General features: G+C 39.5%; 1 protein-coding gene and 1 pseudogene across 1 annotated transcript; one reads left to right on the top strand and one right to left on the bottom strand.

Annotated features, from left to right (window-relative positions):
• The first annotated feature begins 1369 nt into the window (after window positions 1-1369).
• LOC101702695 (high mobility group protein B1 pseudogene) lies at window positions 1370-2119 on the top strand (annotated as a pseudogene).
• Window positions 2120-11430: 9311 nt separating this feature from the next.
• On the bottom strand, window positions 11431-17502 carry LOC101702358 (uncharacterized). The gene is given in 6 exon segments (XM_087197750.1): window positions 11431-11969; window positions 12127-12296; window positions 12298-12385; window positions 12388-12842; window positions 16821-16834; window positions 17494-17502. Coding segments are annotated over 6 exon segments (1149 nt in total). The 3' UTR covers window positions 11431-11556.
• Between the last annotated feature and the right edge of the window lie 5003 nt (window positions 17503-22505).

The raw sequence follows: 22505 nt of genomic DNA, 5'->3' as shown, positions 1-22505 counted from the left end.
AAAAATACACTGGGAAAACTCATTTGTTAAGAATATGAAAGAAATGGTTTATTGGCTTCATTTAATTATCTCTCACACATTTATATGGAGATGGTACTATCATAAAAATGATCTATAAAGGGCAAGTAATAAAAGGGAAAATGCAAATGAGGAATAAATATGTGAAAATAGCTCATACACTACAAATAAAAAAATGCAATGTTTAAATACATATTTTGGCTTTTACAGTAGGCAAAGATCATAATGAAAAATGATATCCAGGGTGGCATAAGTTTGGAGAAATGTTCATTATTATAAATTCCTTTTTGGAACATATTTTGTAAAACAATTTTGAAGTCACTCCATGCCAAGATTTAAAAGGACCACACACTTTATTTAATGTAGTGTATGACTTGTATCTAGATGTCCCTCCAAAGCCTCATGCCGTCAAAAGTGGGGTTTTTTTTGAGGTGGCTGGATCTAGGAAGTGTCATACTTGAATTAAGGGTGCCCCACCCTGGGTGTAAGTGCTACCCACTCTAAGTGCGAGTAGCCTGGATGGAATACAAGGGACAGGAGGAGGGTTGCTGCAGTTGCTTGCTGATGCTGCTTGTCTTCTGCTGCCTGCTGCCCACTCTGCAATGTCCCCCTGCCATGTCACCATGCATTGGAGCCAGCTGATTATGGACTGAAACCTCTATGAACTGTGAGCCAAAATAAACCTTTCCTCCCTTAACTCTGGTAGTTGGGTATTTTGCCTCAACAACGAGAAAAGTAACTAAGACATGTAGTAATTCTATTTCTGGGAATATGATCTAAGAAAATAATTATCCAAGTTAGGAAAATTAGGCAAGTTAGGCAGAAGACAACAGGCAGCTAGAGAGTCACTGGGCCCAAAATAGAGTCAAGATGACCAGGACTTGGTCAGATATGCAGGAGCCTGAGGTCAAGAGTTAGCAAGAACCAGGTGGACAATTAAGTTCAAGGATGTAACAATTGAGGCAACAAGCAATGATGGATGGCCAGTATGACCACTTCTGCTCCTACCTATCTAGAAAATGTTCTTTTCCTTCTCACTTTTTAATAAACCATTTAGATAAGAGAGGCAAAGAGCACCTATACACATAAGCTTGCTATGTTCCTAGACTCTTCATGGGCCCATTTCTAGTTTAAGTAAACTTGTTTTAGTCCTATGGGTTGACCTTAGTTTGACTCAGAGTGGTCTGAGCCCTCGTCATTTTTTGGTATAAAAACTCCTTGACAGAGAGTCTCTGTGGCAGCCCACTTTTGGGTCCCCTCCTGACTATTGGAAGCTGTTTCTCTCTTCTTAATAAACATTTCTCCTGTCTACTTCCTTAGTCTTTGATTTCATTCTTTGACTTAGTGAGACATGGACCCAGACACGGAAAGATATGTGTATGGGCCATTGCAAGATATTGAGCTCCATAAGGAGAGTGACAGAGCAAGTGAGAGCTGAACAGGCATAGGGTGACTGTGCCTCGCTGAGGAAAAAATAGGTAAACACGAGCAAAGGGGATCCTAAGAAGTCGAGGAGCAAAATGTCATCATATGCATTTTTTGTGGAAACTTGCTGGGAGGAGCACAAGAAGAACCAAGACACTTCCATCTACTTCTCAGAGTTTTCTAAGAAGTGCTCAGAGAGGTGGAAGACCATGTCTGCTAAATAAGAAGGGAAATTTAAAGACACGGCAAAGGCGGACATGGCCCATTATGAAAGAGAAATGAAAACCTATATCCCTCCTAAAGGGGAAACAAAAAAGAAATTCAAGGATCCCAATGCACCCAAGAGGACTCCTTTAGCCTTTTTCTTCTGTCCTGAGTATCTCCCCCAAATGAAAGGAGATCATCCTGGCCTCTCCATTGGTGATGCTGCAAAGAAACTGGGAAAGATGTGGAATAACACTGCTGCAGATGACCAGCAACCATATGAAAAGAAGGCTGCTAAGCTGAAAGAAAAGAATGAAAGGGACATTGCTGCCTTCCCAGCTAAAGGAAAACCTGATGGAGCAGGAAAGGGAATCATCAAGGCTGAAAAAAAAGCAAGAAAAAGAAGGAAGAAGAGAAAGATGAAGAGGATGATAATAAATTGATTCTAGTGCAGTTTTTTTCTTATCTATAAAGGATTTAACCTCCTCGTTCACAACTCACTCCTTTTAAATAAAAAAAAATGTAAAGTTGTATTAGATTTGTTTTTAAACCAGTATCTTTTTTTGTATTGATAACACACTACCAATTGTGTCTTTAAATAGCCCTGTGCTGGTGATATTTCCAGTAGCCACTAACCTTGCCTGGTACTTATGGGAGTTGTAAATTGGCACAAGAATTTAGAGCAGGTTCTTGTGGCGCAGAGCACAAATTAATTACATATGAGGATAATAGTTTTTTCATCTTTAGTTGTCTCTGATGCAGCTTATATGAAATAATTGTTCTGTTAACTGAATACTACTCTGTAATTGCAAAAAAAAAAAGGTTGCAGTTGTTTTGTTGAATGCTTCTAAGCAAATAAAATTTTTTGATTAAAATTGTTGTCTTTTTCATAGGTCTGAAATTTTTCTTCTTGAGGGGAAGCTAGTCTTTAGGTTTTGTCCATTTTGGACCACACTAATCATTAGTGTTATTCTTTTCGTATAGTTAATGGATGCAAAGCTTTTGTTAAAATACCCTGCATATCATAATGGGGGTAATAAAAGTTAAATTAAGACATTTTCATCCATAAAACAAATTCCAATATCTTTTTTTTTTGGTACTGGGGATCGAACTTGGGTCCTTGTGCCTGCACTGCACAGCAGGCGGCGAAACCACTGAGCTAAATCCCTGGCCCCAAACTCCAATATCTTGATCAGTTGATGACAAATTTCACATAGCCCATTTACACTTATGAAGCAAAGAGGAGCCAATTCTATTCAGAGCACGGGATTATTAGGATCAAGCAATCTGGAAGTCTGTCCTTGAAGGGCTAATAGAAAAGTATGTTCTAATCTTTACACGGGGACTCTATTCTTTAACTCCTATTACCATGTAATGGCAGTTATATTCTGCAGTTCCCACATTAAAAGAGAGCTGAGAATGTATTCCCCAAAACATGAGCTTAAAATACGAGATTGTCATATTAATTTTTTTTTTTTTTTTTTTTTTTTGGTACTGGGGATCAAACTCAGGTCCTTGCAGTTGCAAGACAAGCAGCGGAACCACTGAGCTAAATCCCTGGCCCTTAAATTTTTTATTGATATTAGTCACAGTGAAGGCTATGAAAGTCCTGGCTATAAATGCCTTTACACATTCATCTATATATGGACTGCTCAGGACAGTTGTTTCCAGTAAAAATATCTTTAATTAATTGGATCATCTTTTAAAATTATGATGCCACAAATTATGAAGTGGGATAGTGTTATAGACGGCACATGTGAAACGACTCATTTAAATGGGCTTTTGAAAGAAAAGTTTATTCTAGTAAACAGAGACTAAAATCAAGGACTAAAATCAGGGAGATTCTAGCAGCCAGGTGGGAAAAGCCGAGCTTATTATATCCTTGTGTGGATGGGCTGACATTGGGAGAGGTAGTGGCAGCTAGCTAGAAGAGATTTCATTTGTGAGTGGATGGGCTAACACTAGGAGAGAGATACTAGCAGCTAACTAGGAAAGGAATTAGGCTAGTATAGGTATTGAAGGCGCCAAGGAATCTAGGGTAAAAGGTTTATGGTTAGTCCAAGGACAGTCTGCACTGGTGTGTAGACAATCACAGGACTTTTCAGCACTGAGGAGATTGTCTTTTGTTTACTGAGAAATAGCCTTGTCGTTTGCTGAAAGCAGCCTGTTTGCTTTTGTCCTGTTTGTTTGTGAAAGATTTACTAAGTCAGGCATGACAGGTAGATTTTCTATACTGTGGCCGGTCCCTTTATAAATTGCATGGACACATGAAAAGAATATGAACTTCCCATCTTTGGTATGAATTATCCAATTTATTTAATTTTTGTATTTACAAAATCCAAACTCATTGGAGTCATGTTTATTTGCTTAGCAGCTTCAGGAACAATTTGGGAGTTTTGTGGGTTTTGAGATTATTGTTCTCTTAATGTGCCAGTATTTTAAAATAGCATTCTTATAATTTTACATGCTTTTGTGATGGAGGGCTGTTCTGTTATATAATTTTGACTTGAATTCTTTCAATTTGCTTTTATTTATGTAATTTCAGGAGAAATACTGAACATCTGAGTTCTGGATGATACTAATAAACTAATAATTGCAGAGATTTTTAAAAAGATGCATGTATGGATGCATTTCTCAGTTTATGTTAAATGCAATATATTATAAAAAATCTAAATATAAAAAAAGATAAAAAACTTTCAGGGATCCAAAAGGTGGAATACTAGATAACCATTAAAATTATAATGCAGGTATATACTTTGACATTAGAGTTTAAAATATATAGCTATTTTAAGATAAAATATTGTTTATACAGGAAAGTATTGATTGATTTATTTTTTATAAAAATCATATGCATCTCCTAAGGGTTTAAAAACAAATGTAAGTACCAAATACAGGAACAAAATCAAATAAAAAAATTAAAAGCCGCTTCGTTCTCACACATAACAATAGAGCAGTCTATGCAAGGATTTTGTTTATAAAAGGCCTAGAAGAATTGAAAACATGCATCATTCAATACTAATCCCCCTAATGGAACAGGCAGAATAGGGAGGATGTATTCTCAAGGAGCATACATCTGCATCCTTTGTGGAAGCTTTCCACTCCAATCCTGGCTTAATTTTCTCAGCTCTAGCACTGGTGCTGTATTGAGCACTCACCACTAAATTAACTGTACAGTGCATTATGGTGCTTAAGTGCCTTTCTTGTACATTATAGCATCTAATTTCCACTTCAATATAATTGGTCTTCATGAATTTTTTAGAACCTTGTAAAAGCACCATCATTAATGAGTGCTGTATTTGGTTAAGACTGATGCGCTAATTAAAAGATTTAAATTTCAAGAAAAGTAAATGTTAAAACTAACTGCCCACATTACACAATCATTCAAAATATTCTAAAGTATGAGTAACAATGTATTCACTCACAGGACAAGCTCTCATTGTTAGATGTTCCCCCAAAGCCTCATTCAGCCTTAGGTGAGGCTGTTTTTTCAGAGGTGACTGAATCTAGAGTGTGTGATGCTGGGATTAAGGGCGTGTGATTACTAAATCAGTACACTGATTGGTTTGGCACAGCTCTAATCCTGGTAGCCTGGAAACAAAATAATGGACAGAAAGAAGCTTATCTCTCCTTTGTTGCTTTTGCTGCCATGGACTGCTTCTCCTCTGTGATGCCTCCCTGCCACGTGCCACTGTTTCGGAGCCAGCCAACTATGGACTGAAACCTCTATGAACTGTAAGCCAAATAAACCTTTTCCCCTTTAACTCTGGGTGTTTTATCTCAGCAATGAGAAAAGTAACTAAGACATTCATGGATTTGATTGTGAAAGGGGTATATTTTGGTTTATATGCTAAATGACACAGCGATGTGTCACTAACATATACAAAGTTGAAAATCAGTGCTCTTTGCTGCTCATAAGTTATATAGTCCTTTTTTTTTTTTTTTTTTTTTTTTTTTCCTGAGACACAGTCTCCCTGTGCAGTTCAGGCTGTCCTTGAACTCTCAGTGATCCTCCTGCCTCAGCCTTTTGAGTGCTGGGATTACAGGTTTGTGCCACCACACCTGGCCTAAATTATGTGGTTCTTTACAATTTCTGGAAATTTTGGAAGTGTTGTACTATACTGAAATTTGTGCCCAATATGAAACATTATTATGAACATTATCATTCTTTAGCATTTTTTTCTCTTTTTGTGGTGCTAAGACTTGAACCCAGGGCCTCACATATGCTTAGCAAGCACTTTACCACTAAGCTCTATACCCTTTGCCCCTTTGGAATTTGTATAATTAAAAGTTCTGTAATCCAAGTGGCACCATACTGGATTTGTTTTTGTTTGTTTGGTTTTTGTTGTTGTTGTTGTTGTTGTTGTTTTGAGAGAAGGTCTCACTATGTAGTTCAGACTGCCCTTGAATGCTTGCTGATCCTCCTTCCTCAGCCTCACTTATGTGTCAAGGTGCACCTCAGAAGACTGTCCTTCTAATTTCAGTCTAGGGTCTCCCTGATCAGTCACTGGAGGGCCAAAACCTGACTATCCCTTTGTCCCAATACTTGCTCCATTAACAGTGCCCACTTTATCTCCAAGGTCAGGTGCCTTTATCTCCAAAGGTCACTCCAGGATCCTATTATTTTGTGGATCTATCTCCCAGGGCCCATTCTGGTACCAATTACAGAATCAGTCCTGTTAAGAATAGGCATGCTCAATAGGAATGAAAGGAAATTGAATGAAGAGTATGAAAGTGGGAAGGGTTTTGGGAAATCAACACAGGAGCTACCATCCCTATCCCTGGAGGAGAAATGGAGCGTGGTCTTTGTAATGTGTTACCTTAGCTTCCCCCATACTTCCTTTCCCTGTGTATTTCCCACCACAAAAGACATTTCTGGATGGGGTCTGGAGGGTATTGGTGGAGAAACAGTGGTTTTGCTTGTGTGCTCAGAAGGTGTCTGTAACTGACCACGTTGTATCTTACCTGCTGGCTCTCCTGGTGGTGTGGGTCTGTTGCTCTCCCTTTCCAGGGATCTTCCATTAATTCTTCCAGCTCCTGGGCTAAGTGTGTGCTTAGAGACATGAAAAGTGGTATCAAAGTCTCCTACAGCAGGACACTCACATCATTTGGGTTGAAGATGGTGAAAACTGACACAAGTCCATCTTCTCTGTGAGCTTGTCTCGCTTTTTCTTCTCTCCCACTGAACATCCACTTTCCTTTCCTGAATGGTTGGCTTGCGGACTTCAAGCTCTAGCATCAGACATGGGGGCAATCATGTGACAATTTCCACACAGTTATATAAAGTCAGACCTCTGTAACAAAATCTGTTGATCTAAGACCACATAACTTGCTCTGCTTCTGACTGAACCCTGAGTGACACAGGAAGGAAATGAGGCTTGGGCTCAGGGGAGAGCTTTAGTCATAGAAGAGGGCCACTGGTTAGGACACCAACAAGTAACCTGACAGCAAAAGACCTTGGCTCACGCAGTTCATAGAGGTCCACCTCATGTGTGTAGAGGGGGAAACAGATGATCCAGTTGCATCAGGCTTCTGAAAAATGACTCCTCACACTACATGTGATGGAGTGAGCCATTTTAGGACACTCAATGAAAGAAAAAGTTAGCCAGGGGTTTTCTAACCAGCCACACCGATCATCTTCAAATATAAAGTCCACAGAGAAACAGTGTGAATATACAATAATTCATGGGATGCTGTCTGTGTCCATCTTAGAGTAGAGAATGAGCTACCACTTTAAATTAAACTCCAGGTGTGATTTTTATGTCTATCAAACATTATGTGTATGAGAGTGTACCATAAAATTAACTTTTTAAAAATTGAAAAGAGGAAAGAAATAAAATGTACAAATACCCTAAGAGATAATTTTTACTATAAAACAATATTCCAGGTGACTGGGGAGAGAAGAGAAGAGATTACCAACCAATTTCCCTATAGACCGTTAGTAAGAAACTGGTAGACAGTGTTTACTGCCACTCCCTGCAAATAACAGAGAACATTCAGGCATTATATAAAGACACGGCAATAATGGTAACCAATAAAATGAATACACAAACTTTCCTAAATATCAAAAGGCATACTCCCCACATGCTATGCAGTGAAAGACAAACTGGTATAACATGAGGCAATATGGCAAAACTGAGACCAAACATCAGTCCCATCAATAAATATATAAAATAACTCCCATTCTCAATAATGGCCATAGTCTTCAATTCACTGGCAAGATGGGGACAATTATAAGAAAAATCCACGAACTTTCATCTTATCAACCTACTCATGAATGGCTTCATTGGCATGTCGTGGCAGTTGCCTAGTCTTTCAAAAAGGCTACCTTTTCCTCCTATGCACTAAACTCCAATTCTTTCTATCTACCCAGAACATCACTCTACTACTTCCTCCTCTCCTTAATTTCCTATAGCACATAAACATGCAATTATATCTATCTCTAGAAAGAAATGTCTTTTGACTATACTTCTCTGCTGAGCTACCATATCATTTCTCTTAACTTTAGTACCTCTCCTTGAGAGTTAAATTCACTGCTCCCCGTGTGTCCCCTTCAGTTTTTCTTGTAGCCACTCCATTGTTACAGTGGTGACCTTGCCTCCAAGATGGCTCAGTCATCCCCCTCTTCAGGCATCCATGCTCTTGTGCAGTCTCCTACACCTTACGGAATGTGGTTTGTGAGATCAAGCCAGCATGGTGAAAGATGATCTCCAAAGCTAGGTTACAAGGGAGACTGTGGCTTCTGCCTTGCTCTCCTGGATCTGGGGAGATGCCAGCTGTCATGTTGGGTGGATATTCAGGAAGCTCTAGGAGTCCGGCACGGTGGTGCATGCCAGTACTCCCAGCATTCTGGGAGGCTGAGGCAGTGTGATCACAAATTTGAACACTGCCTGGGCAACTTTGTGACTTAGCAAGATCTTGTCTCAAAAAAACCCCTAAATAAATAAATAAAAAGGGATGGAGATGTAGCCCAGTGCAAAGGTCCTAGGTTCAATCCCCAGTATTGAAAAAATAAAACACGAAAGCTATATGGAGAAGCCTCGAGATGAGGATCTGAGGTGTCCTGCCAATAGCCATGCGAGACAGCCATCATGCAAGTGGAACCTTCAGACCCAGTGAGGTCTTTAAATGACCGGAACCTTGTAAAGACCTTGAGTTAGAACTACCTAGCTAAGTTACTCCCAGGTTTCTACACCTCTGAAAGTGAGAAAAATAAATGTTTACTACTGTATTAAACTATATATTTCAGGATAATTTTTTGCACAGTAGTAGCTATGAAATATATTACTTTATTATGGGTTGAATTGTGTCTCTCCAAAGTTTATGTTGAAGTCCTAACAACCCCCAGCACCACGAAATGTGACCTTGTTTGGAAATAAGGTTGTTACAGATGTAGTTAAGATGATACATTGCCGGGGTGTGTCCCTAATCCAATATATTGTTCTAAAAAGGGGAAATTTAGACATAGACATGCCCAAAATGAGAACACCATGTGAACACTGAGAGATATGCTGCCATGAGGCATGGAACTTGCAGGAGCCAGGAGAGGCCTGAGACAGGTCTTCCTTCAGCTCCTTCAGAGGAGAACACAGCCTTCCAACATCTTGACCTGAGTAGACTCCAGAACCGTGAAACAATAGATTTCTGTTGCTCTCGAGTATGGCTTGTGGCAGTGTGTGATTGCAGCCCTAGGAAACTAATAGACATTGCACGTCGTGTCTCCTCCCCTCTGGATACCTTCAGGATTTTCTTTATTAGATTGCTTTTGATTTGATTGTGTCTTGAAATTTGATTTTGATGGGCCTCATGATTTTTGTCCTGTTTGAAGTACTGAACTTCTTGGATTTGTGGATTTACACTTCTCATTAGACTTGAAAAATTTTTTCCAATACATAGCTCCATCTATATAATATTAAATCAAACTAATAAAGAAATGATGGGTAGAATTGTGGTTTGCCCCCAAATCAAGTAGACAAACGGAAGGCACAACTGCACAGCTAGCTAGTATATAAATCTTTAGCACACAAAAATATGTAAAAAACACAAAGCAATTCACCAGTTTCATCTACAATAAACACTAGGTTTTGCAAGGTCAAGCAGAATCTTAAAACTAAGGGATACATTTGGACATATTTGGTATAAAAATTAAGCTATTTAACTCCATCAATAGTTTTTTTCAGAAAACACACAAAAATAGTTTTAAAATTAAATATAATTAAAATTCCATTCACAACAGCAACCAAATCCTTGAAGTGACTATGAATAGAGTTCACAGGAAAAGAGCAAGATTGAACTATACAAACGCATATTCATGCTTGTATATATTCAAATATATAATGCATGGATATGTGTATGCACATTTACATGTACACCTATCCTATTGAATAAATGAATAGATAAATTCTGTTCATATTGGGTTCTCGGAGGCACCTGCCCCCAACCAAAGTAGCACTTTTTCTCTCCACCTGAACAAGCAAAAATTAAAACAAAAAAAAGTAGCAGGTAGGGATCAGGATGATATGTTTATTACTGATAGAGTTGGAGGATGCAACTTAGGGTGACCACCACATGGGCCAATTAGTTGAAAGGTAGAATTAGACCAAATGCCAGCTCCATCATAGGCAATGCCCATGACAAGAAGTAGTACAGTAGAGCAGAAAAGCCCTTGATGTAGAAAGACTATTGAGCCAAGCAAACCCCAGTTACTTTTCCCATTTTGCCAATTACATACACTCATTTCCTCTTCCAAGGGGCAGATGTGTAATGTGACAGAGAAGCCAATAATAAATTTTGGGAAAATCTCACTCTTGAAAGTCAGGATTTAATGTTAATCTCATAAAAATGGCATCCTGCTTAACAACGTATATCCATATAACATAACTCTAATGAGCATTTCAGAGGCCTTTTTACCCTCAAAATTTGTCAGAAAAATTCTAAAGAACACCTCTATGATCATGTTGATTTGAGTACCCGGGAGATTTTTGAAAATATTAAATGACATAATTAAACCACTTACAGAAAAGGAGAGCACAGATATTATTGAACACTAAAACCAGAGAGCCAAACACTTTTTGGATTCCAACACCATCTGAATTCTCTTTGCTGTTCAAATCTGCTTACTTCTGCGTTGTTTTCCTGCTCCCATTGCTGTTTTCTTGACTTGGCTGGAAGCTTCAGGATCACTTATTTGTGATCCTCTGCATATATATCATTAGAAGTCTCAGAAAGGACTTTCACAAGCTCAGCTTTATCAAATGCTCATCTGAGGTATTATCACCATGGCTAGACAGAGTGCCCTGGGTAGTCCTTTCAGATAAAGAGGTTGGTGTCTGTTACCAAAAGACTATGGAGACAGAGTTAGAAGACGAAAAACAAACATAATACACCATAAATTTATAAATGATTGAATTTTCATAGAAAAAAATTCCTATTGATTTGGAGTGAGAGTTAGATCCTCGCACCTGGTAACATACATTATCAAGGAACACTGAAGAGAATAATCTAAGAGATAAACAATGTTTGTCTCATTATTTAAAAGGGAAGCACAACTGGCATGATGTTTGCATTGTGAACTTTCATAGTTCACCATGAACTGTTTGGAGTTTACCGAACTTCTTAGATTAGTGGAGTTACATTTCTTATCAGACTTGAAAAAATTTTTTTCCAACACACAGATTTTCCATCTATATAATGTTAAGTCAAACCAATAAAGAAATGATGGGTAGAATCCTGTTCTACCGCATTAGTTAGGCAACCTGAATCTCTTGCCAGTGAGTGCTTTCTGATATTCAAATGAAGGTTGACTTATGGCAGAAAAATTTCCCACATTCATTACATTGATAAGACTCCATTCCTCTATGTACAGTTTTAGTATTATGTACATTATTTGATTTGCTGCTTTGTTGAAACTTACTATTTGTGAGTTTTCTGATGTAAGAGGAAGTTGGATACTTGGTGAAATGTTTTCTGACATATGCTACATTCATAGAGTTTCTCTCCTGTGTGTATTTTCTGATGCTCAGTGAGAGTCCACAGACTCTGGTAGGTTTTCCCACATTCATTACATCCATAAGGCTTTTCCCCTGTATGGATTCTCTGATGCACATGGAAGGCTGACTTGTGGCAGAAGGATTTCCCATACTCGGTACATTCATATGGCTTCTCTCCTGTGTGAATTCTCTGTTATTCAGTAAAGGAGAACTTCTGGCAAAAGGTTTTCCCATACTCATGGCTTGTGTAGGGTCTCTCCCCAGTGTGTGCTCTCTGACAGTGAGTCAGAGCTGACTTCTGGCAGTAGATCCTCTGACACTCATTGCATTCATGAGCTCCCCCACAGAATTCTATGATGTACAAAGTGGTGTGAGCTTGTTAACCACATGCCCATGTTCATGACATTCATAAAGATCCTTCGTCATATTTATTCTCTTATGTTCACTGTGGTTTCACTTACAATGGATGCTCTATCACATGTATTAAATGCACTGTGGTTGTCTCCTGTGTGAGTTCTCTGATGTATAGTGAGTGTTAACTTATGGCAGAAACATTTCCCACATTCATTACACTCGTGAGACTTCTTTCCTCTATGAACTATCTGATATACAATGAGGGTTGATTTGGTACATAAAAATTTACCACACTGACTGAATTCGTAGTTTCTCTCCTGTGTGACTTCTCCGATGCACACTGAGGTCTGACTGACAAAAGAAAGTTTTCCCACATTCACTACATTCATAGGGCTTTTCCCTATGTGAATTTTCTGATGTGTGGTCAGAGTTGACTAACAGAAGAAGGTTTTCCCACATTCTTTACATTCATTTGGCTTCTCTCCTCTGTGAGTTCTCTGATGTACAATGAGGTAAGATTTTTTACTGAAGGCATTCCCACATTCCTTGCATTCATAAGGTTTCTCACCTGTGTGGGACCTGAAATGCTCAGCAAGGGCTGACTCCTGAAAGAAGGTCTTTCCACATTCATTACACTCACGGGATTTCTCTCCTCTGTGAATTTTCTGATGTATAATCAGGGCGGATTTGTCAATGAGAGTTTTCCCACATTCACTGCATTCATAGGGTCTCTCTCCAGTATGAATTCGTTGGTGTTGAGTGAGGCTTATCTTTACATGGCAAGCTTTCCTACAATCATCACAAGCATAGGGTTTCTCCCCTGTATGGATTCTCTGATGTACAATGAGGGTGGACCTTTTAGAAAAGGTTTTCCAGCTTTCCTCACATTCATTTGGCTTTCATTTCTTCTGTGTGGAAAAGATCACCAGCCTCTTGAAGAAGGGCCTTTATTAGGATGAAGAGTTTGCTTCAAAGTCTGAAAGTTCTAGTGCAGAAAAAGATCTTCATCTTGATGCCTGGTTTTGCTAACTTGATCATATTTGTATATTTCCATCCCAGAATGAATTTTCCCCTGCTTAGTCTGGAGCAGTGACTTCTCACATCCATTATGCTCAGTGGGAATCTTTTTATTGTCCTTGCTTTTCTTTACAACAATAATTTCTGAATTAGTTTTCAAATTGTTTCCACCTCGATCACACATGCATGACATTTTTCTTGAGGGAACAATATTCATGCCCGGAGTAAATGTTTTCACAAATATGTTAGCTCTTTCTGTAGTCAGTGTTTTGTTGTTGAACAATACAATTCACCTTAAATATCTGTCTTGGATTTCCTTGTCCTTCTCTAAGGCATCGTCACCTTCTAGAAAAAAGCGTAATTAATAATTTGTGAATCTTTACACCATTGCTATGAAATGAGAGTCCTTACAAATGCCTTGTTGAGGGGTACTAGATATCAGGCCCAGCCTCCCAGGACTAACAAAAGTGGAAGTGCAAGTACATCTTGTTTGGTTGATTTTGGAGAAAACAAAGAAAAATGCAAAGCCATCCTTAACAGGCATTTAACAAGGTAAAAGGAATAGAAAACTAGCAAAGAATACAAGAGCCTTTGACACTTACAAATACATTCTAAACACAGAGTGGAAAAAATTAAACAATCATAAGGAACAGTACACAAAGTATACTAGAAGTATGGCTGACAGAGTACTGAAATAGGTGAGCTAAGTAATTTAAGAGTAAGACAGTGATGTGGTGAGGCCAGGTAAAATAGACCACAGGAAGATGGTCAGTGTTTTCAAAAAACACAAGGAAAGGGTCAATTTGAAATTTTTACAGTAACTTATGAACTCTGGAATTTGTGGAAATAGAAAAATGGGGGGCTGGACAGGGCTAGGACTGAAGGGAGGCAAGCAGGACACCTTGGGGCTTGAGCAACCTTGTAAGTGGGGATCTTCTTAGATTCTGTGCTAGGGGCCTTCTTTGCCTCCTACTAGTTCTCCTAGAGGTGGGGTTGGGGCAGAAAGGGAAACAGACTTATTTCTCAGTTAAGCTATGGAGAGAAAAGAAGGAACTAGAAAGATCATTCAAATCAAGCAAGATTTATTTATTTAAAGACAGACCTAGGAATGTTTGACTAGAAAACATGTCTACGACAATGGTGGGTGATGCAAGGTAGTTAACAGAATGCTACAGAGATAAAGGTGTGGTAAAAGGAACTTGAATTCTGGGGATAGGTAACTTAGTGGCAAAAGTATTTATTAGTTTCAACTGAAGGAGTAAATTTATTTGGGGAGAGTGTTTTATTTATTTTAAAATTTTTATTAGTACATATTTGCTGTACACAATAATCACATTCATCATAGGGAATTTGTACCTGTCCGTAATATGTCTTAATTCTTCTTTTTCCCCCCATTCCCCTCCCCTCCCTTCAACCTTTCTTCTCCTCCTCATGTACAAAAGCTTTGCTTCCATTTTCCCATTTCCCCCCTTTATTCTCTTTTTAAAATGCTGTTTCCCTTCTTTCCCTTACCCCTCCCTCTTTCCTTGTTCCCCTTCCCACTTGAACATGTTCTTCCTGCTTCCCAAAATCTATCCTCTGTTTTTACTGGGGAGAATGTTTTAGGTATTCCTATCATAACAAGTAACTGTCCTCTATCACTTCCACAGGTCTGGTCCTGAAAAAAGGATTCCTGAAACACATTACAAAGATGCCAATGTGATCACTGGCCACCCTGGCACTCTTATTTCCTTTGGTTTCCACCTGCTCAGTTATCATTTACTTACTTGTGAGAACTCATCCACTATCCATGGTTCTCCTCCTTGCTCCAATCTGAAGATCACATCTGGTTTGTTAACATGAAACTCTGTTAATGGGAAATGACAGAGAACCTGGACCAAGCTCTTTGGACTTCAAGGACTCTGAAGGATGCAGAAAGTAGAACTTCTGAAGCTGCTCAATAAAGATGCCTAACCACAGCTCAGTGAAGCCAGAACATTTTGGTGAAGATTGGGGGAAGTATACACACACACACACACACTTCGATTGCTGTAAAGGGCTTAATTATCCTTCTCCCCGAATACAAAAGACTAGAGAATTAAGCTCTAGAAATGCAACATGTTCTTGTAACCTAGAAGAAAGGTATACTCTTGGGAGCTGTGCAGGGAAACTGCACTTACCCACTGCAACAAGGTTGCTGTAGTCCTCCAGCATCACATCGCTGTATAGGAGTCTCTGAGCAGGTTTCAGTTGTTGCCACTCTTCCTGGATAAAATCCACAGTCAGGTCCTTGAATGAAACTGATATCTGAAAGAATATGTTTAATCTCAGGTGATTAGAATTGAGCGACATCAAAACTATGGGAACATCATATACTTTTGTGGGAGAGTAAAAATCAGAAATATTGTTATTTTGTTTACTTTATTTTTTTTTGGTACCGGAGATCGAACTCAGGACCTTGCACTTGCGAGGCAGGTGGCAGAACCACTGAGCTAAATCCCCGGCCCATATTCTGTTTCCTTTTTTTTTTTTTTTTGGTACCGGGGATCGAACTTGCGTCCTTGTGCTTGCACAGCAGGCAGTGAAACCACTGAGCTAAATCCCCGGCCCTATTCTGTTTACTTTTAAAATGAAATTTTAAAGTGTTGTGAGTTTTTTTTTTAACCATGTCATGGAGTTCTTGGACTTCTTGGATTACCAACTCACATAAAATACTTGATCCTGCTCTCTAGTATCACACATTCTGGAGGGTGGCATGAATAGAAGTGTACAGCTTCAGGAAAAAGCCCTGATGAATGTGCACTTACTACAAAGGGTGATCACAAAATGAGAAAGCTTGTTTCACTTCATGTTATCAGATTTCACTGAGGGAGTAATTCTCTCCTGAAATAGAAACAGTGTTTTGTTTGTTTGTTTGTTGGTACCGGGGATTGAACTTGGGACCTTGCGCTTGCGAGGCAGGTGCCAGAACCACTGAGCTAAATCCCCGGCCTGAAACAGTGTGTTTTGTAGGAATGTGATCATTAGGAAATACACACAGGCCTGGAAAGTTCAAGAACTACAAATACCTCTGTATGAAAGGAAAGTGAGAAGCAGGACAGAGGGCAGTGAAGAGAAGAACTTTTCCCCATAATTAATAGTCTTTTTAGGGTACCGGGGATCGAACTCGGGACCTTGTGCTTGCGAGGCAGGCGCCAGAACCACTGAGCTGAATCCCTGGGCATAATTAGTAGTCTTAATGTGTTTTAGATAAACATTTTCAGTACATCATTCTTGCACATTCAACCAACATGTACATTTACTTAGAAATTATAATGGAATTCTAAGTTACTTGAAGCTATATATTAATATCAATAAAGCTTGATTATTGTACCATTCTTTTAACCAAGATACTAAGATGAATAGAAGCCCAAGGGGGTGCCTGAGGTGCCCTTATTCTCCAGTTTGGAGACCATTGTTGTGAATAATAGAGATCGATAGGAGCAATCTGCAAGCAAGGACTGGAGTTTTGTGATCAAATTTGTACTTTAGGAGCACTACTCTAGAGTATAAGGGTTGGAAAACTACAGCCTGTGGGCCAAATCCAGCCACTGAAATCCAAATCTGGCCATGCCCACCTGTTTACATATCATCCATTACTATTTCCCCCACTACAACTGCTGTGTTGAGTAGATCTTAAAGACCATGTGACATTGCATGATCAGGTAGGTAAATGTGAGTACTGTATGCTGAGATTAGGGAAACAATAGAAAAAGAACTGAGCACAGGAGGCTAATGCACTGACCACTAAATGCTGTGCTTGAAGCACCTGTGCTGTACAGAAGGAGAGATGCTTACCTGACTGGGGGTATCTGGAACCGGAGGTCAGGGGAGAGAGAGAGTGATCAGAAGCAGTATTAGAAGGCATCAAAATGAGGAAGGTCTCTATGAATGGACAGAGTAATTCCACATATTGTTAAGAGAAAAAAGCAAAGTGCAAACAAGTATGTATAGTGTGTGACGTTTTTATGAAAGGGGGAGACGTAAGGAAACACACGTATAAAAACTATGTGTGCAAAAGAGAAATACAGAAAGGGTAACCCAGAAACCGATGAAACTGGTTACCTTCAGGGGAAGAGTCGGAGGAGGTGGAAAGAGGAGAGGATGGGAAAGGGGCAGGAGAGATTAGGGGGAGTGGCACTTTGCTAACTATCTTTCTGTGCAGTTCTGATTAGCGGAATTGGGGTATATTACCCACAAAACAAATAACTAAAACCAGCCGCGATGAAGAAATGGAGTTCCGAATAAAGTACAAATACTAACACACGAACACATAAACAAACCATATTGAACATAAGAAACAACCACAATGGAGGGGATAAGGAAAAAAAGAACTAACCATGGTAATTTTGGAAAAGAACAGTTTCACTACATTCCGTATGGCAGACAGAAAAGGAATTGTTTAGAATTATACTCTGATTAGGAAAAATTTTTTCACATCAAGTGTGGATTAGACAGTTACAAAAACTACCTCATGCATGTACTCGGATGAGAAAGTAAGAGAGTACAGATTGTGAGAGCCAAGCTTCTCCCTCAGGAACGAAGGAATTCTAAATAAGGAAAAGGGAGGCCAGAATGATCCCTACAGGAAAACTAGGACAGTAGAGTGTCAAGGTCATGAGAGACAAAGGACGGACCCACCTTGCAAGAAGCTACAGAGACAACTAAATGCAAGGTGGGATCCTAAGCTGGATTCCTGAGCTGAATGACTGGCAAAATTTGAAGCTAGGTAAAGGGTACACAGGTACTGTGAGTATAATGTTTATAATTCTTTTGTATCTCTAAAATTATTCTGAAATAAAGCAGTAAACACTGCAGTGCATCTCCACTCTGCAAATGCTGGGGCACTCCCTCTGCTCTGAGACTGCTACATTTTACCAAAGCACACAGTTGTCCCGGGTCACCTTACTCTTTTCTGGCCTCAACCCTCCATGCATCTTCACACAGGCATTCTTTATTAGATATAGTCACATCCTTATTAGATTAGTCACATCCTTCCTTTCATCATCATGTACTGTCTCATACATACAAACTAGACAGAGTTATATGATCCATATTATTTCCTCTACGACTTTCTTCCTCCAAAGACACTATAAGTATCCTGACGATAAACAGTATCTTATAATTCCAGGCACAACAACAGATGTAGAAAGTCTTAATGACTAGAAAGAATGTAAAAATATTAGAATCAGAAAGCCACTGAGAAAAAGTCAGTGAAGCGTACAGCTGTTTCCAGAGTCCTGCACTCATGAAGGCAGATTCAGTTGCCTTTAATGGAAGAGATTTCACAGTGAGAACAGCAAATGTATACACCGTGAAAACTGGTGATCATGACAAAAGAAAAAGAAACCCATTTCCCCTGGTGATTCAGATCAACTCTAAACAGACTGATTATTCATTCAGATCAGAGTGGAATTCACAGGTTCATAGAAAACAGGACAAACACCACATTCACGCACACACAGATACACACACACAGAGAGAAAGAAAAGCAATGAGTAGGCACAGGAGCACAAAGGGACAGAAAAACTTACAGCATGGGCCTGCTTACTTGGGAGGGAGCCCCACAGGCAATGTGCAGGCTCTACAGCTTGTGGAGATGGGGAACATGGAGCCCATGGAGCCCAAGGGACAGAAGATAAGGGGTTGGAATGGTTCTATGGAGAAACAGCTCCTGCTTATGGCCATCATGTGAAGATAAAAGGAGTAAAGAATCAAGAAACAGTCTAAACAGTGAGGACATGGTTGAAAGCATGTCCAGGAAACTAAATGCGCATTACCATTCTTCTGCAGTTGTGCTAAGCATGGCTGATGTATGTCATGCAGGGCATTTGGCATATCTGTGCAGGAATTTTTGGCTGTCAAAGTTCTGTGGGATGCTGTTGGCATTTGGTGGAAAGAGAGGGAACAAGGGATGGTGGATATCCTACAGCAGCCAGGGCCATCTCATTCAAGGAAGAAATGCCCGAGCTCATGTATAACTTCCTAATATTCTAAATATTAATACAGATGACACATCTGTTTATAATGACTGGAGCCCAGAACCTTATTTTAATTTACACTTAAACAAACAAACAGTATATATAAGTATGTATACCAGAATTTCCTGGAATGTAATACTAGGTACATCAAGGAAGCAATGGACTTGGTTTGGATTTCAACTTTAGGAATTTTGGCTCTTGTGAAAAATATCACTGATGGGATGCTGCCTGGTATATTTGAATCATGAAACATCACACCTATACCTATGTAAATTGGTAATTGTCACATTCCCAGTGACTCAACCTCAAAGTACAAACCTCAGACTACTACTCTTTAGGTATCATTGTATCAGAGTGATTCCACAATAAAATACATACTATTTAATTTTAAATTACTTTGCCTTTATTTCTCCTGTAGAGTTACACTGATTTAAAAACTATTCAAGTAGATTACCTATGATTTTCAAGGGATAAAGCTATATACTGTTACTCTTTGGAAAGCATAAAAGTTTCTAATAATGTTGCATTATTAAATTCGAAAAAAAAAAAAGCAACTGTGGTAGCTAGTCTCCAAAGTTGGCCCTCAATGAACCAAATTTCCCAGTATTCAGAGCTGGCGTCTTTCCTTCTCACATTGAATTTGACTGATGTGATTCTCTTTACTCAAAGGAATGTGTCAGAAGGAACATTGCCAGTTTCAGAAAATAACACGCAGAAAGTCCTGAAGCTTTGGATTTGCAGAGTTCTGAGACACTCTGTCAGAAATCCAGCTGCCCTATGACACAGACCAAGGAGGGAGACCAGGAAGAGCAGAGCCAGAGCATTGAGAGCACGTGGAGAAATCAGGCCCATCTTTCCCAGCAGCCTAACCATGCCTAGGCCCCCAGTCATCCTTGCCAAAGGCTATCAGAGGAGGAGTGAGCCATCCTGAGCAGGCAGTCAGGTACCTGGGTGACCTCAGTCCAGATGAAGTCACATGGGAGCTACCTAGTACAGAGTAGAAGAAACACTACTGTATTGCTTTAAGCTTGGAGTAATTTGTTATGCAGAAATAAATGTCAAAATACCAGCAAAATGTGATTTCCAAGAACAGTTCATGTAAAGATACCACTCTAAAGTAAAAAGAAAGGTGTTAAATGGTTTATTGAAAACTTATGTGAGAGTCACGTGGAAGACGCCGAATCAGCCCGCTGCAGACAGGCAGGTCTGTGCACGCCCTACCGAGGTCCTGAGTCACGTGGAAGATGCCAAATCACCCTGCTGCAGACAGGCAGCCACCTGGTTCCACACTACAAAGATGCAGAGGACACCAGACCACCAGACCAAGGTACTGAGTCCCGCTGCTCCCGGCCCAGAGGTAGGGGCTTCTGAGCCGCCGTCCCACTGCTCCTGGTCCAGAGGAAGGGGCTTCCTGGTCACCATCCCTCCCGCTGCTCCCAGCCCACAGGAAAGGGCTTTTGGGTCACCAACCCTACCGCTGCTCCGGCCCCTGTCTCACTTCTCCCAGCTCAGAGGAGGTAATCCGTGCAGGCGCTAACAGCCCCCCACCCCAGTCAAAATGAGAAAACACATAAATAAGTGTCAAAACCAGACTTCCAGATCACCTACAGCAACCCCAAAGGGAAATGAGATGGAACACTCTGATATTCAACCACCTGGACCCACTGAACTGGCAACAAAAGAGGATCTGGAAAAAATAAAATCAGAAATAATTTCTCAGATAACAGGAGAAATTGTGCCCCTAGTGCAAGACATGATTAATAAATCTAGAGAGAAGCTGAGGAACATGATGGAATCCCAACATAAGAAACAAATGGAATCCATAAAACAGATGCAAATAGATTTCCAGGACATGAAAAACTCCATTGAAAGTCTACACAGCAGAATGAGCCAATGTGAGTACAGAATTTCAGATATAGAAGATAAGATTGCAATTAGTGACCAGGAAAAGAAAAATGGCTTCAAAATTATAAGGGAACATGAGAAATCAATCCAGCAGCTGCTAGATGATGCAAAGAAGAATAACATAAGACTGATTGAGCTCAATGAAGAAACAAGAGAGAGTAGAGATGACATAAAAAAATCTCTTCACAGAAATAATGGCAGAAAACATCCCAAGCAGGGGAAAAGAGCTTGACATACAGATAAGTCAGGCATATAGGACTCCAAATAGCCTTGATCAAAAAAAATCTACACATTGGCATACAATTGTTAAGATTCCAGAAACACAACAGAAGAACAAAGTTCTACAAGCAGTCAGAGAAAAGAAACTAACCACATACAAAGGAAAGCCCATCAGAATCACAGCAGACTTCTCAACACAAACCATCAAGGCAAGAAGAGCTTGGAGTGACATATTCCAAGCCCTAAAAGAAAACAGCCTCCAACCCAGATTGATGTACCCTGCAAAACTATCTTTCAAAATGGATGAAGAAATAAGATACTTTCATGACAAAGAGCACCTTAGGAACTTTGTGAATACCAAACCAGCACTCCAAAGAATTTTACACAATATCCTAGGAACAGACATTGAGGATCACAACCCCAGGAAGAAAAGCAGAATGAACCCATCTGGCATGACAAGAAATTAAATGTAAAGGGGGAGAACCCAACAAAAAGAAAATGTCATGGCAATGACAATCAATACGTTTCAGTTATAACCATCAATGTTAATGGTCTCAATTCACCAATCAAAAGAAATAGATTGGCAGAATGGGTCAAGAAGCAAAATCCAACAATATGCTGCATACAAGAAACACACTTCATTCAAAAGGAAACTCATAGACTGAAAGTTAAAAGGTGGAAAACAATACTCCTTTTGACAGGAACCCCCAAAAAAGCAGGAGTAGCTACCCTCTTTGCAGTTCAAGTAGATTTCAAACCAACACTGATTAAGAGAGACGAAGAAGGACACTACATCCTTGTAAAGGGAAGAATCCAAGAGGAAGAGATGACAATCATAAATATCTATGCACCAAACACTAGTGCACCCAACTATATAAAACAAATACTAACAGACATGAAAAGTCATATATGCACTAATACAATTATAGTGGGGGACCTCAACACCCCACTGTCACAAATAGATAGATCAACTAAACAAAAAATAAGTAATGAAATACTAGAACTCAATCGAACTCTTGAACAAATGAACTTAACAGATGTTTACATAGTGTTCCATCCCACAAAATCAGAATACACACTTTTCTCAGCTACATATGGGTCATTCTCCAAAATAGACCACATACTCACACATAGAACATGTTTAAGTAAGTGCAAAGGAATTGAAGTTATCCCCTGTATATTATCAGACCACAGTGTGATGAAATTGGCAATCAATATCAAAAGAAACCGCAAAAACTTCATAAACACGTGGAAATTGAACAACACACTTCTGAATAACCAATGGGTCACAGAGGAAATTAAAGAAGAAATCAGACAGTTCCTTCAATTAAATGACAATGACAATACGACATATCGGAATCTATGGGACACAATGAAA

The sequence above is a fragment of the Heterocephalus glaber genome, unplaced genomic scaffold, assembly GCF_053883595.1.
Source record: "Heterocephalus glaber isolate CG9 unplaced genomic scaffold, H.glaber_assembly_v1.0 deba00001673, whole genome shotgun sequence".
Taxonomy (NCBI): Eukaryota; Metazoa; Chordata; class Mammalia; order Rodentia; family Bathyergidae; genus Heterocephalus; species Heterocephalus glaber.
The sequence above is the reverse complement of the archived record's forward strand: the minus strand, read 5'-3'. Positions and strand labels throughout refer to the sequence as shown.